At 38.3% G+C, this 17,490-nt stretch overlaps 1 protein-coding gene across 2 annotated transcripts in view; it reads left to right on the top strand.

Annotated features, from left to right (window-relative positions):
* nej (nejire) overlaps positions 1–17,490 on the top strand; it is a 465,387-nt gene that overhangs the window by 21,972 nt on the left and 425,925 nt on the right. For both annotated transcript variants that reach the window (XM_070086767.1, XM_070086766.1), the window contains exon 2: positions 16,190–17,013. In XM_070086767.1, the coding sequence (XP_069942868.1) occupies positions 16,190–17,013 (824 nt within the window). The remainder of the gene's footprint in view (positions 1–16,189; positions 17,014–17,490) is intronic.

Raw genomic sequence — 17,490 nt, 5'->3', positions numbered from 1 at the left:
TAGGGCTCAAAGTGGGCAAAATCGCCGATGCGTAAACATCGAGACTGCTAACTTGGCGAGAGCATAATTCCGTAAGTTTTCCATCGAATTTCATACTTTTGGTGTCATAATGATCAGGGAAAGATTCTCTATCTTTTCAAAAGAAAAAAAGTTTTTTTTTTTTCTTGAAATTTGGGCAACCCTGAGAACAAGTCTCTGAGAGGGCCTGTCGACCCTGAAAGGGTTAAGTGTTGAAGAATATTACGTGTGGGTGGGGTGGGGTGGCTGGCTACTATACCTACCACACCTAACTTCTTACAATAAACACTACTCACTTCTCACCCTACATTAAGAGGTAAGTAATGAGTGTACCGTGTATTTTACTTTTTATTGTTTTTAACCCTTTGAGGGTTTTCGTCGTACTAGTACGTCTTACGCGTAGGGGTTTTTGACGTACTAGTACTCATAAATTCTAGCGGCCTCAAATCTAGTGGGAGAAAGCTGGTAGGCCTTCATATGAAAGAATGGGTCTATGTGGTCAGTGTGCACAGTCTAAAAAAAATCCTGCAGCACACAGTGCATAATGAGAAAAAAAAAACTTTGACCATTTTTTTTGAATAAATCAGCGACTTTGCAGTGTATTTTCGTATGGTATTTATTGTTGTATTCTAGTTTTCTTGGTCTCATTTTATAGAATGGAAGACATACTACAGAAATTGAGATGATTTTGACTGGTTTTACAAAGAAAGGTGCCTTGAAATTGAGCTCAAAGTAGCAGAAATGTTCGATTTTTACCAAACTTCAAAAGTAAACAAATCGTGCCAAGCGTGCAATACACGTCAACTGGTGAGTCTAATATTCTTTCACAAGTGCACCAATAATATTTATACCATTTTTTACACTAATGCAGTAGTCTGCATAACAGTAAATCTTATATTTTTTGTGAAAATAAAAATTCAAAGTGGAAAGCAAAAGAATATAAGAGGGGCCTTGAGACATGACTAATGACTAGAGGAAATGTCATTTTAGTGCCAGGAATGTCTTTCTTGTTTATTCTGGACCCTATTCGGAAATTGGCATCTTTTGAAATTTGTGTGAAATTGGCAAAATTGCTAAATTCTGACCACTGTACTGGATAGTAGAATTTCATAAATGAGTGGTTTCTTGCATCCATTCGATAGAAAAAATGGAGTTCTATCGAAATATTCATGTTTTTTGTCGACTAGTACAGTGAAATTGGCCGAAAATGGGGCTCAAAGTGGGCAAAATCGCCGATGCGTAAACATCGCCGAGACTGCTAACTTTGCAAGAGCATAATTCCGTAAGTTTTCTATCAAATTTCAAACTTTTGGTGTCTTTATGATCGGGAAAAGATTCTCTATCTTTTCATAAGAGAAAATAATTTTTTTTTTTTTTTAAATTTGGCCGACCCTGAGAACGAGTTTCGGAGAGGGCCTGTCGACCTTCAAAGGGTTAATGCTTTGTTCTGTTGCTAACTTAATATATGTTAGTGTAAACTTATTATCTGACATTTATAAGTGGAAACAAATGGTGTTCTGCTCTCCGGCAATGTCCGCTTTCCGGCAGTAGCCTGGAACCTGACCTGCCGTATAAGTGGGACCCTACTGTATACTAAAAATGTTATAAATGGTGTAAAGGTGACATTAAAACAGTATCAAAGATGGTTGACACAAACCCACTACCATTATAGTATGCTCCTTGCTAAGCGACGAATTCGTTTACCAGCGTGGTCTTAGGAACGGAACTCTGTTGTTTAGTAAGAAGAGGCTGTATTTTGGTCTTTTAACCCTTTCAGGGTCCAAGGCCAAAATCTGAAGTGGTGCCCCAGTGTCCAAGAATTTTCAAAAAATAAATTTTTTATTTTTTCTTATGAAATGGTAGAGAATCTTTTTGTGAATGTAATAAAACAAAAAGTACGAAATTTGATGGAAAATTGACGAAATTATGCTCTCGTGAATTTTGATGAGTCAGCGATATTTACGAATCGGCGATTTTGCCGACTTTGACTCCCATTTTAGGCCAATTACATTATTCCAGTCGACCAAATTCTCAGCTATTTCACTAGTATTACTTCTATTCTATCGATTGAGCACAAGAAATCGCCAAGTCAACTGTTTCAACTACAAAATAAAGTGACCGGAAATTGGTAATTTGGCCAATTTAACACAAAGTTCAAAATATTCCAATTTCAAAATAGGGTCCAGAATAAACAATGTAGGTATTCCTGGAACTAAACTAACATTTCCTCTGTTCATTAGTTATGTTTTGAGGCTTTACAAATAAATTCCATTTTGATTTTTTATTCACATAATGAATTTTTATTCACACCAAAAAATAGAAGATTTACTGTTATGCAATATTGTAATAATTGTATAAATATCATCACCACATTTGTGAATGTATATTAGACCCACCAGCTGGCATGTATTAGAGGTCGTTTGTTTACTCTTGAACATCGGCAAAAATTTAACATTTCCGCCACTTTGAGCTCAATTTCAAGCCATTTCCAGTGCTAACACCAATCAAAATTATCTCTATTTCTGTAATATGTCTTCCATTCTATCAAATGAGACCAAGAAATCACAAATACAACTATAAAAAACATACGAAAAAACACTGCAAAGTCGCTGTTTTAATCGAAAATCATGGTCTCAGTTTTTTTTCTCTCATTATACACAGTGTGCTGCAGGATTTGTTTTATGTGGTGCACACATACCACATAGATGTATTCTCATATCTAGGCCCAAATTTACCACTCACAGTTTATCAGAGTGAGCTGAGCTAATGACGTAGATCTACAGTTTGGACCCTGAACGTAAAGCCGTTGATCTACGGGACGGACCCTGAAAGGGTTAAAGGAATACTTATAACGTAGGTCTTTGAAAGGAATACTTACAATATTGGTCTTTTAAAGGAATACTTAAAACATTACAATTTTTGAGAGTGTATTACTTCTCAAAACATGGAAATATGTCACATTGTTTGACACAGTCGACCACAATCTCTTGCACCTCAAACTGAATCATTACGGCATCGGAGGACATTCTCTTGATTACCTAAAATCCTATCTTAACGACAGACACCAGTATGTACGTGCAAATGGAGTCAACTACGCTATCCAACCTGTAGCTGTAGGAGTACCCCAGGGTAGTGTCCTAGACCCACGCCTCTTTCTCGTCTAAATCAATGATCTCCCCAATGCATCCCAACTCCTTAAACCAGTTCTATTCGCATGACACTGCATATGTCTACTCCCATTCAGACCCAGCTGTGCTTGGAAACACTGTAAACAATGAACTTTTAAAATATATGCTTGGATGATGACCAACAAACTCACTCTCAACATAGACAAAACATACTTCATGCTGTTTGGCAACATCAACATAGACAAAACATACTTCATGCTGTTTGGCAACAGAGCCTTATCCAACTTAACATACTGTTGAGTGGTTCCCCTATATCAAGACATGCGGAGGGCAAACTTCTAGGTCTTCTCCTTGACTGTAATCTTAAATTTCAGTCCCATACCCATCACATAGCCAAGAAAATTTCCAAATCAGTAGAAATCCTTTCCAAGATACGATACTATGTACCACAAACGACTCTTCTTACCCTGTACCACTCTCTAATATATCCTTACCTCACCTATGGTATTTGTGCCTGGGGCTCAACCACAGCCAACCACCGTAGACCCTTAATAGTCCAACAAAAAGCTGCTGTGCGAGTGATTACCAGCTCCTGTGCTAGACAGCACACCCCATCACTTTTCAAAAGACTCAACTTGCTAAATATACAAGACATACACTCTTATTATTATGCCTACTATATATACAGAACATTAAACTCCATTGTAAACCCTCCCCTAAAACTACTCCTTGACAGTTACAGCAGAATGCACAGGCACAGTACAGGACATAAGGCACTTTTCAACATACCTCGAGTCAGACTCTCACTATGCAAGAACACTATGCACATAAAAGGCCCGAAGATCTGGAACTCGCTGCCAGAACAGGTCAAGGATCCTCTGACAGCTTATAAATTTTGGACTTTGCTAAAAAAAATCATCTTATCTCTCAATATTAACCAAATCAACCAAACATCTGCTAACTAGTTTTATTATGTGATCTCTAGGCTCTTAATTCTGCCAATCCATAAAAATCATTTTATTTCTCAATATTAACCAAATCTGCCAAAACATCTATTTAGTCTTATCATGTGACCTCCTGGCTTTTAATTCTGCCATTCCATAAAATATTACCACCTGCACCATTATTTGTAAGGTAGATTTTGTGTGCAATTTCAAGCTTATTTTACTGAACCCTACTCACTTGTACTAAGTTTAAATAAGATTGTATTAAGTTTAAATAAGATTTTAAAACAGCTAACCACTATTCCTTGTCTAGTTTTAAGTATAGTTCCTATGTACTATTATCTTGTCTAGTTTTAAGTATAGTTACTATGTACTATTATCTTACCTAGATATCTGACATACTAGTATGCACAATTTTCCATACCCACAAATCTGCCACTTGTCAGTACTTTTGACCTCAGCATAAGTCTTTAGATCTTCCATCTATTCATACATTTGAAAAAAATCCAAGGTCAGCAGGGTGCACACAATGTATGATGGTCATACTCAGATGATAAATGTCTGACATACTTGTATGCATCTATGCCCACTATGTATTAGGATTAGTTTGCCCGAAATGCCTCGGCATGGTAGTGGCTATCTTTGTACTTAATAAATCAAAATTGTAATTATGCATTGTAACCTTTACAAAGAAATAAACTTTATTTCACTTTACTTTACTGGGTTTTCTTGGGTTAAATGTACCTAAAGTGCTTTGTGGCTGAATTCCACTGTTAGTATCATGAAATTGAAACAAATTTGGAATGAATAAGTCATCTTTGTGCAACTTGCTCACCCTGTTTGCTGGAAGGGAAGCTGGTGGAAGAACAGTAGCTTCTAATTTCACTGTTTACTTTGCTAGTGAGACATACAAGTATGTCAGACATTTATCATCTGAGTAGTTGACCATCATACATTGTGTGCACCCTGCTGATCTTAGATTTTTTTCAAATGTATGAATAGATGGAAGATCTGAAGACTTATGCTGAGGTCAAAAGTATTGAGAAGTGGCAGATTTGTGGGTACGAAAAATTGTGCATACTAGTACGTCAGATACCTAGACAGCATTTGCATGCTAATATGTTGGACACAGTTTAATTAATCCTTTCAGGGTCCAGAGGCCAAATTTCAAAGTATGCACCAGGGTCCAAGAATTTAAAAAAAAAAAAAAAAATTATGAAATGGTAGAGAATCTTTTTCTGAAGGTAATAAAACAAAAAGTATGAAATTTGATGGAAAATTGACGAAATTATGATCTCGCGAATTTTAATGTCGGCTATATTTACACATCGGCGATTTTGCCGACTTTGACTGCCATTTTAGGCCAATTACATTATTCCAGTCGACCAAATTCTTAGCTGTTTCACTAGTATTACTTCTATTCTATCGAGTGAGCACAAGAAATCGCCAAGCCAACTGGTTCAACTACAAAATAAATTTACGGAAATTGGTAATTTGGCCAATTTAACGCAAAGTTCAAAATATTCCAATTTCAAAATGGGGTCCAGAATAAACAATGCAGGCATTTCTGGCACTAAACTAACATTTCCTCTGTTCATTAGTTATGTTTTCAGGCTTTACAAATGAATTCCATTTTGATTTTTTGCTCACATAATGAATTTTTATTCAAACCAAAAAATAGAAGATTTACTGTTATGCAATATTGTAATAATTGTATAAATAATATCAGCACATTTGTGAACGTATATTAGACTCACCAGCTGGCATGTATTAGACGTGTGAGGTCATTTGTTTACTCTTGAATGTTTGCAAAAATTTAACATTTCTGCTACTTTGAACTCATTTTCAAGCATTTCCAGTAATAAAACCAGTCAAAATCATCTTTATTTCTGTAATATGTCTTCCATTCTATCAAATGACACCAAAAAATTGCAAACACAACTATAAAAAACATACGAAAAAACACTGCAAAGTCGCTGTTTTAATCGAAAATTACGGTCTTGTTTTTTTTTTCTCATTATGCACTGTGTGCTGCAGGATTTGTTTTATGTGGTGCACACATACCACATAGATGTATTCTCTCATATCTAGGCCCAAATTTACCACTCACAGCTTATCAGAGTGAGCCGAGCTCATGGCGCAGATCTACGGTTTGGACCCTCAACTCGAAGCTGTAGAACTATGGCATGGACCCTGAAAGGGGTTAAGGGGTAAAAGATAATCAGCTGACATTGCACCCACACTTTTGACATGTTCCTTATGTTCTGTTTGGCGATCCTCTTGTACATTGTATTGGTACAGGGCTACTTTTGATTCTTCATTCTCTCCATATTTAAGGAACTGGAACTTATCACCAATGAAAGTCATGTTATTCTCCACTGCCCACTGGAAGACTTAGTTTATATCTTACAATTTTTCCATCCTCTACTGAGGTGATTTTAATGCTTATTTTGGTATTGTCTGCAGATGATACAAAACTAAGGTATGGTGAGCTGATAAAGAAACATTTTAACTATCACTCATTCCATGACAGTCTTATGAGAGGCATGCTAACATTACAGCTCATATGCCCCTCTAAACTGCAGTATCCCCACCCCTCCTTCAGAATTGCAGACATTGTATTTCTCACTGGCTAATCGGTTTCCCTAAATCCCTTCTTAAATATTACTGTGCTCACACTCCAACAACATGTTAAGTAAAAAAAAAAAAAGAAACACTTGCCTCCACTCCTAACATACTCATACACACCTGTTGAATGTCCAAGCCCCTGGCATACAAACCTCCTTTACCCCTTTCCCCCCTACTGTTCCTGGGGCAACCCATACCCAGCCTTTCCTCCACTACAGATTCATACACCCTCCATGTCATCCTATTTTGCTTCATCCTCTAAATGTCTAAACTACCTCAGTAATTTCTCAGAGTTAATAACTCTGCACCTCCTGGTCTCCAAACTATGAACTCTCTGCATAATATTTATACCACACAGACATGACATCTCCACTGCCTCCAGTCTCCTTGTTGCAACATTTAAAATCCATGCTTCACACCCATATAAGAGTGTTGGTACTGTACTACTATACTATGATACCTTCCTCATTAAGTCTCCATGGATAACATGCTTTGTTTCCACAGACGCCTCGGTGCACAACAATGTACCACTTAGGCTGAAGGAATCTTACAGGAGACAAGAATCACAGGAAGAACTAAAAGCCATAAAGGAAATTGAAAAAAACAAACAAAATGCTTCATCTCTTATGCAAAATTTAAGGGAAAAACAACATCCAGTATTGGGCCCCTGCTTAGGCAGGATGGGACATACACAAATGACAGCCAAGAAATGAGTGAGATACTGAAGTTCCAGTATGACTCAGTGTTCAGTGAGTCACTGCCCAGACTAAGAGTCGACAACCCAAATGAATTCCTTATGAACAAAGCCCAAAATTTGGACATCCCAAAAAACTCAGATAGTATTATCCTAATTCCACAAGACTTTAAGAGGCAATAAATGACATGCCCATGCACTCAACCCCAAGCCCAGACTCACGGAACTCCATGTTCATCAAGAACTGCAAGAAACCCCTATCACGTGCCTTCAGCATTTTATGGAGAGGGAGCATGGATGCAGGGGTCATCCCACACACACACACTATAAACAACAGACATAGCCCCACTCCACGAAGGTGGCAATAAAGCAATTGCAAAGAACTACAGACCGATAGCACTAACATCCCATATCATAAAAATCTTTGAGAGAGTTGCAAGAAGCAAGATTGCCACCTAGATACCCATCAGTTACACAACCCAGAGCAACACGGGTTTGGAGCAGGTCGCTCCTGCTTGTCCCAGCTATTGGACCACTATGACAAGGTCCTGGATGCTGTGGAGGATAAACAAAATACAAATGTAGTATACACAGGCTTTGCTAAAGCTTTCGACAAGTGTGACCATGGTGTAATAGTACACAAAATGCGCGATAAAGGAATAACAGGAAGAGTTGGTAGATGGATCTACAACTTCCTGACAGATAGAACACAAAGAGTAATAGTAAACAGAGTAAAGTCCCAGGCAGCCACGGTAAAAAGCTCTGTTCCACAAGGCACAGTACTTGCTCCCATTCTGTTCCTCATCCTCATTTCTGACAAAGAGATGTAAGTCATAGCTCCGTGTCTTCCTTTGTGGATGACACCCGGATTAACATGGCAGTGATCTCCATCGAAGACACTGCGAGACTCCAAGCGGATATCAACCAAATCTTCGAATGGGCCACTCAAAACAATATGGAGCTCAACGAGGAGAAATTTCAACTACTCAGATATGGGAAACTTGAGGAAATTAAAAGTGTATCAGGTTATACGACAAATTCTAACCATACAATAGAGCGGAAAAGTAACGTGAAGGACCTGGGAGTGATAATGTCAGAAGACCTCGCCTTCAAAGACCACAACAATGTATCTACCTTATTACCTTATTTGTTAGGAAAATGGTAGGATGGATAATGAGAACCTTCAAAACTAGGGACGCCAAGCCCATGATGATTCTCTTCAAATCACTTGTGCTCTCTAGGCTAGAATACTTCTGTACACTAACGGCCCCCTTCAAGACTGGCGACATTGCAGACCTGGAGAGTGTACAATGAACTTTCATGGCACATATGTACAATGAACTTTCATGGCACATATAAGCACGATAAGGCACCTAAATTACTGGGAATGGTTGAAGGTCTTTGATCTGTATTCCCTGGAATGCAGGCGAGAGAGATGCATGATAATATACACTTAGAAGGTCCTGGAGGGATTGGTACCAAACCTGCACATGAAAATCACTCCATATGAAAGCAAAGGACTCGGCAGGAGATGCAACATTCTCCCAATGAAAAGCAGGGGTGCAACGAGTACATTGAGAGAGAACACATCAAGTGTCCGCGGTCCAAGACTGTTCAACTGCCTCCCAGCCTACATAAGGGGGATTACCAATAAACCCCTGGCTGTCTTTAAGAAGGCACTGGACAGGCACCTAAAGTCAGTACTTGACCAAGCGGGCTGTGGTTCGTATGTCAGCCTGCGTGTGGCCAGTAGTAACAGCCTGGTTGATCAGACCCTGATCCACCGTGAGGCCTGGTCTCAGACTGAGCCACGGGGGCGTTGACCCCCGAAATCCTCTCCAGGTAAACTCCAAGTAAAGCCACCTTGTCTTTTATAGACCAGTCTGTCGACAAGTTCACCCCAAGATACTGTACATGTATCTGAACACATTAACTTCATCCATACTCCCTCTTTCCAATCTGAAGTTCAGTCTTTCATTACCTTGCCCTTTCTTATGTTCACTTTTAATTTTCTCCTTGTACTTACCCTCCCAAAGTCACCCACCATCCTTTGCAACTTCTCTTTAGAATATCTCAAAAGCACCATGTCATCGGCAAAAGGCAACTGTGACAACTCTCACTTTGTATTAAGTTCTTTATCTTTTAAACCTTTCACTGTTGACCCCAGAAATTAATATTGCTCCAGTGTCCACTTTAAAAAAAATGGTTTTCTTCTGAAATGGTAGAGAATCTTTTACTGAAGGTAATCACACCAAAAGTAGAAAATATGATGGAAAACTCAAGGAATTATGTCAGGGTAAAGTTCGAAGACTGGGTGCAATTTACACATCTGCGATTTCACTGTTGCTCCATTCATCCAAATTCTTAGGTATTTCACTAGTATGCCTTCTGTTCTGTTGATTGAGGACAAGAAATTTCAAGCTGCTTATGGTCATGAAACCAACCAAAATCAATTTATATCAGTAGTTTCTTCCATTCTATCAAATGATACCAAGAAACAGCCAATAAAACAATAAAAACCATCCTACGAAGTAACTCAGTTGTTATTTTATACCAAACACATGATCAGAGTTTTGCTTTTACCTTCATGCACTCTGTTGGGCAAGATTTTTTTTATATATGCTGTACACACTCACTGCACAGACCCATTCTCTCATATCTAGGACAGAATTTACTGCTCACAACCTACCTGAATGAGCTGAGGTTCTGATGTAGAACTACGTTAGAGACCTGGTCTCAGTGATGTAGTTCTACATGACAGCCACTAAAAGGTTTAACCCTTCGACTGTTTTGGTCCTATATACAGCAGGGCCCCGCTTTACGGCGTTTCACTTTACGGCGTTCCGCTAATACGGTCATTTCAAATTATGACCAAAACTCGCTATACGGCTCCCCCCACCTGACTTTCTAATACGGTCACCGCGCCCCACCTTGTTTGTTTACATTCTTCGTGAGCTCAGTAAGCACCAAGTCTCTCCATTTTGTCTGGAAACTCCAAAATTTCAAATGTTTTTAAAAGTTATTTCATATTTTATATATACTCTGAAAATTATACTTATGTATACCTGTACTTAAATAAACTTAAATACTGTGCTGGCATGCAGGTACACATTAAAATCAGTAAGAGTGTCTTATGTCTCCAGATGTCATATTAGTAATGATAATAATAATCATCGAGTCTCATTTAAATGTCGTATATTACGTTAAATACACATTTTCATTAATCCATCTATGATATTTTTTCAAAATTATATGATAAACACGATACATAACATAAAAAGATGATAAATACACCCCGCATAGAATAAATAAACATAAATATGAGATGTGGTAGCAGACGACTTGCACAAGTGACGCCATATTAGAAATGGTAATAATAATAATAATAATAATCACCGAGTCTCATTAAATGTTGTATATTACGTTAATATACACATTTTCATTAATCCATCCATGATATTTTTTTCAAAATTATATAATAAACACGATACATAACATTAAAAAGATAAATACACCCTACAATAGAATAAATAAACATAAATATGAGATGTGGTAGCCGGATAACTTGTACAAGTGATGCCAAGAATAACATTTTCTCTAATCTAACATAGGAGAAAATGTGTTACTGGGGGTAACTGTAGAAAATTATTCCTTTCGTATGTATGTAAGTTTATTCAGGTATACACAAATACAGTTACATAGATTATCATACATAACAACATATGTGTAGAGAACCTAGGATAACCCAAAAAAGTCAGAGTGACTTATTTCCATTGCCTTCACTCAGAGCATCATTTCTTCTCAAAATGATGTTACATGAGAATGGGAGTGTTCTTTATTTATTCTACCGTATCAATGTAGAGACAACCTGTACACAATGTAACTTGTACACAAACCAGACGTGTACACTTCGTTTACAAAACTTACCTTCGCCTGGTTTGTTTACATAACTCTGCGCCTGTACTCTCTCATGCACTCATTCTTTCTCTCTCTCATTTATTCGTTTTATCTCATTTACTTACTCCTGACCCTACATTAAGACTACAAATATTTTAAGGTAAGTAATGAGTGAACTGTATATACATTTTATCGCTCTGGGATGCTTAAATGTAATAGAATATTATGTGTAGGTGGGTTGGCCTGGTATGGTAGCCCGGCTGACTACCATACATACCACACTTGATTTTTTACAATAAATACTACTCATCTCACCCTATATTTTAAGGTAAGTAATGAGTGAACTGTATATACATTTTATCGCTCTGGGATGCTTAAATGTAATAGAATATTATGTGTAGGTGGGTTGGCCTGGTATGGTAGCCCGGCTGACTACCATACATACCACACTTGATTTTTTACAATAAATACTACTCATCTCACCCTATATTTTAAGGTAAGTAATGAGTGAACTGTATATACATTTTATCGCTCTGGGATGCTTAAATATCATAGAATTGTATGTGTGGGTGGGGTGGCCTGGTATGGTAGCCTGGCTGACTACCATACATACCACACTTGATTTCTTACAATAAATACTACTTGTCTCACCCTAGATTAAGACTATAAATATTTTAAGGTAAGTAATGAGTGCACTATGTGTGTATTGTACTTTTTTATTGTTTTTTGATGCCTGGTTCTATTGCTAACTTAATATATGTTAGTGTAAACTTGTTATCTAGTGTTTGTATGCATTTGTAAGTGGAAAAAAAGGGTGTTCCACTTTACGGCGGTTTCCGCTTTACGGCGGTTTCCGCTTTACGGCGGTAGCCTGGAACCTAACCAGCTGTATAATTGGGGCCCTCCTGTATACGTCTTACAAGCCACCATGTTTGACGTGTATATACATGTACTCATAAATTCTAGCGGCTTCAAATCAAGCAGGAGAAAGCTGATAGGCCCACATGTGTGAGAATGGGTCTGTGTGGTCAGTGTGCACTATATAAAAAAAATCCTGCAGCACGCAGTACATAATGAGAAAAAAAAAACTCCGGCCGTTTTTTAATTAAAATGTCGACTTTGTGGTCTATTTTCATATAGTATTTATGGTTGTATTCTCATTTTTTTGGTCTCATTTGATAGAATGGAAAACATATAGAAATAGAGGTGATTTTAATTTGTTTTACTACAAAAAGAACCTTGAAATGGAGCTCAACATAGGTGAAATGTTTGATTTTTGCCGATGTTCAAAAGTAAACAAATGATATCATTTTCCAATAAATGTCCAAGTAGCCATTCTAATATGCAGTCATGAATGGGTTGACATTACTTATGCAATTATTACAATATTGCAGTAGTCTGCATAACAGTAAATCTTCTGTTTTTTGTTTGAATAAAATTCAGTATAGAAAGCAAGAGTAATATTAGAGGGGCCTGGAGACGTGACTGATGAACAAAGAAAATGTTATTTTAGAGCCAAGAATGTTTGCATTGTTCATTCTGGACCCTATTTTGAAATTGTCACATAAATTTTTGTGAAATTGGCCAAATTGCAAATTTCTAACCACTTTATTGGGTAGTTGAAATCGGTAAATGGGCAGTTTCTTGTACTAAATTGATAGAAAAAAATGGAGTTGTAAAGAAATAGTTATGAATTTGGTCGACTGGAACAATGGAATTAGCCGAAAATAGGCTCAAAGTGGGCGAAATCGCCGATTCATGAATATCGCCGAGGTCAGTAACTTTGCGAGAGTGTAGTTCCATCAGTTTTCCATCAAATTTCGTTCTTTTGGTGTCATTACAACCGGGAAAAGATTCTCTATCATTTCTTAAGAATTTTTTTTTTTTCGACACCAGGAGACCCCTCAGGATTTGGGGTTGCGACAGTCAAGGGGTTAAAATTTCCTTGAAGTGGGACAGGGTTTTGTCACTAAACATGTTGTAAATATGGCTTGTTTCAGCTTTGTCAGGGTGGTACTTTTCGACAAAACTTTGCACATCATTCCACTTTGCACAAATGTCCTTAATCAATGAAGAAGGCACCTCCTTCACTCTTCCTCCTCCTCTGAAGTAAGTTCATCAGCTGCAGTCTGTTGCTGTTTGAGTTGAAGATCTTGCATCAGTGGTTAGCTCTTCCCTGTGGTCCTCCACCAACTCTTCCACATCTTTGCCATTCACCTCCATCCCCAGGGACTTCCCCAGTGCCACATTAGAGTCCACAGGGTCGTCAGGGTCAGCCTCAAACCCTTCAAAATCTTTCTCTTAGACACAATCTGGCCACAGTTTTCTCCAAGCAGAGTTCAAAGTCCTGGAAGTCACTCCCTCCCAAGCCTTACCTGTAAGGCTTATGCAATGGAGGATAGTGAAGTGATTCCTCCAGAACTCTCTTAGGGCCAACTGAGTGTCAGAGGTCACTTCAAAGCACTTTTGAAACACTGCTTTTGTGTAGAGTTTTTTGAAGTTTGAAATGACCTGCTGGTCCATGGGCTGGAAGAGAGGAGTGGTGTTAGGAAGCAAGAACTTCACTGTGATGAAACTGAAGTCCCTAAACACTTGGTCTTGCAAGTCTGGAGGATGTGCAGGAGCATTGTCCAGTAACAGGAGGTATTTCTTCACACTTGGGCCAAACACATTATTAGCCCACTCTTTGAAAATTTGCCTTGTAACCCATGCCTTATAATTAGCTTTCCACATCACACACAATCTATTCTTCATGACATTGTTTTTCTTGAGCACACTGGGATTTTTTGAGTGATACACTAGTAAAGGCTTCACTTTGAAATCCCCACTAGTATTGCCACACAACAAAAGAGTAAGCCTGTCTTTCATCGGCTTGAGTCCTGGCAGAGCCTTTTCCTCCTGGGTAATGTAGGTCCTGTTTGGCATTTTCTTCCAAAGCAGGCCTGTTTCGTCACAATTGAACATTTGTTGGGGTTCGAATCCTTCAGCCTTTATATAGACCTGGAATTCGTGAATGTACTTTTCAGCCGCACATTTGTCAGAACTTGCAGCCTCACCATGCCTTACAGCACTGTGTATGCCACTATGCTTCTTAAATCTTTCAACCCATCCTTTGCAGGGAACAAGTCACTACCTTCAAATTACCGCCCAATGAGCCTAACCTCAATTGTAGGCATTTACTAGAGTCAGTTATAGCTGAGTTAATGAGAAGCCATCTGGATAAGCATAATCTGATTAATGATACTAAGCATGGATTCACGAGAGGCCATTCTTGTCTAATTTATTAACTTTCTTCAGTAGAGCTTTTGAGGCTGTTGATCATGACAAAGAATTTGATATTGTTTATTTAGATTTTAGTGAAGCTTTTGATAGAGTACTGCACCAAAGACTGATAAAGAAAGTGGCAGCTCATGGCATTGGGGGAAAAGTGCTGTTATGAATAGTCATGGCTCACAGACAGGAAGCAGAGAGTGTCCATGAATGGCGTTAAATCCGAGTGGGGATCCGTAACAAGTGGCGTTCCACAGGGATCAGTCTTAGGCCCATTGTTGTTTATAATATACATATATCAATGATCTTGATGAGGGAATTACTAGTGTAATGAGCAAATTCACCAGTGACACAGTTAGGTAGGATAATTGATTCAAACGTAGATATCAGGGAACTTCAGGAGGATTTGGACAAATTCAGTAAGTTGTCAGAAAAGTGGCAGATGCAGTTCAATGTAGATAAATGCAAGGTTCTGAAGCTTGGTAGTGTCCACAACCCTAGCACTTATAAGTTAAATAATGTAGAACTTAGCCATACAGATTGCAAAAAGGACTTGGGGGTTATGATAAGCAGCAACCTTAAACCAAGACAGAAATGCCTAGGCGTACGTAATAAGGCAAACAAATTACCGGGATTTATATCAAGAAGTGTAAGCAACAGAAGTTCAGCAGTTATATTACAGCTTTATACATCATTAGTAAGGCCTCACCTAGATTATGCAGCTCGATTCTGGTCTCCATGTTACAGAAGGGACATAAATTCGTTAGAAAACATTCAGCATAGAATGACTAAATTAATACATAGCATTAGAAATCTTCCTTATGAAGAAAGATTGAAGACCCTTAAATTACTTTCACTTATTAGACGAAGAATGAGGGGAGACACGATCGAAGTGTATAAGTGGAAGATGGGTATTAATAAAGGGGATATAAATAAGGCCTTGAGGATATCTCTCCAAGAGAGAACCCGCAGTAATGGATTCAAATTAGACAAGTTTAGATTTAGAAAGGATATAGGAAAGTATTGGTTTGGAAATAGGTTAGTTGATGAGTAGGACAGTCTACCTAGTTGGGTAAAACCTTGGGTAGTTTCAAATTTAGGTTGGATAAATATATGAGTTAGTGGGGTTGGATTTGAGTGGGACTTGCATATGAGAGTAGATAGAGTTATCAGAGTTTATTTCTTGGGTGGCATTGAAAATTGGGTTGGGCAAATGTTTTGTTAGTGGGATGGATTGTAAAGGACTTGCTTAGTATGGGCCAACAGGCCTGCTGCAGTGTTCCTCCTTTCTTATGTTCTTATGTAAATTCACAAACTGCAGCACTTGTTCTAGGCATTTTCTTTGCAAGCTCCTCATGCAACTGCCTTGCCTTCTCACAAATAATCGACTCCACAACATATTGTCAGTAATTCTACCAACTTTATTGCAATTTAAGTACAATTTAACTGGCTAAGGATTTGATTTTATTCTTGCAAATTATACTTTTACCCTTCTCACCACCCTTATTTACACACAGTTCCCCCACTCCCCTCCTTTTTGCTCCACCCACAAAATTTATAGTAAACTCTGTAGTTAAGACATATGAGTAAAATATTCTCCTCTGTTTCAGATGACTTTGCTGCAATGCTGGAGAATGCTCTGCCAGATGACCTGATGTGGTCAGGTGACTCTCAGGGTGGTGGTGGCGGTGGCGGGGGAGGTGTCAATGGTATGATGGAAGGTGGTGGTGGCGGTGGTGGGGGTGGTCCTGGAGACCGCCCTCAACAACTGACTCATCTCCTCCAAACCAAGACGCCACCCCATTCCATGGCTGGAAATAATGCAATGACAACTGGGCCCCACAGTATGCCCAACCAAAGCAATATGATAGTAAATGCATTGACAAATTCCAAAAGCCCACATGGTGGACCAATGCAGTCACCTCAAAATTCAAATCTAGGTATGAGTGGTGTTCCAACATCTAGCCAACAACTAACTATGAGTGACTCCGTTAATAATTTGAACACTATGCCTAATAGTATAGCTAATTCAATGGCTGCCAATGTGACGGGAACCATGTCAATTTCTATGGCCTCTAGTGGTGCAGTATCTTCCATGAGCCTTGTTAACACCAACACCTCAATGGGCCTAAGTAGTATGGCAAACAGCGCAGGCATGGCTGGTGGCATGAATACTGTATCCAATATAAACACTATGAATACAATTAATTCTATAAACAAGTCACAGTGTGTGGTAACGACAATGAACATGAGTGGTCCCATGGCATCACAAATGAATGATGGGATGCCAAACGGTCCATTGCCGGGACTAAACAGACCCATGGTTCCGCCGAATCTCCGAGGGCAGTCGCCACAGCCCATGGGTGCTGTGCCTCAGGGAATGGCACCACGACATCCAGGCATGGGTCCAGGACAGCTTGGGCCAAGATTACAGGTAAGATAACTTACATACACTTAATCATGCATAAATAATCTAGAAACTTAATCACCTGAAAAATAATTTATACCATGATTACATGATTGAGGGAACTTAATTTGAAGTAATTCTGAATTCTCTTTGACCAACACAGCTCAGTTTGTTTTCAAGTATTTAAGCTTAAGAAATTTTAATTTGTATATTATTATATTATTTGACTATGATAACATTTCTTGCCATCTTTGCATATCATTACCATTTCTCTTGTATTTTTTCTTATTTTTTTCTATTTTATTTCTCTTGTCATTTTCTCTCTCCATTTTGGGTTCACCTCTTTTACTCTTATATAGTATTTCTTTTTCTTTTCTGATTTCCTTCTTTTTCCTCATTATTCTTATTATTATGTGTCCCAAGTAAGGTTACCTTATAGTTTTGCCTTGTTTATTTTCTGATGCTTTGTTTCTGGACAATTTCTTGAGAATGCATCTTTCACGT

This window comes from Cherax quadricarinatus, chromosome 19 (assembly GCF_038502225.1).
Source record: "Cherax quadricarinatus isolate ZL_2023a chromosome 19, ASM3850222v1, whole genome shotgun sequence".
NCBI lineage: Eukaryota > Metazoa > Arthropoda > Malacostraca > Decapoda > Parastacidae > Cherax > Cherax quadricarinatus.
This window is presented reverse-complemented; position numbering and strand designations above follow the sequence as displayed.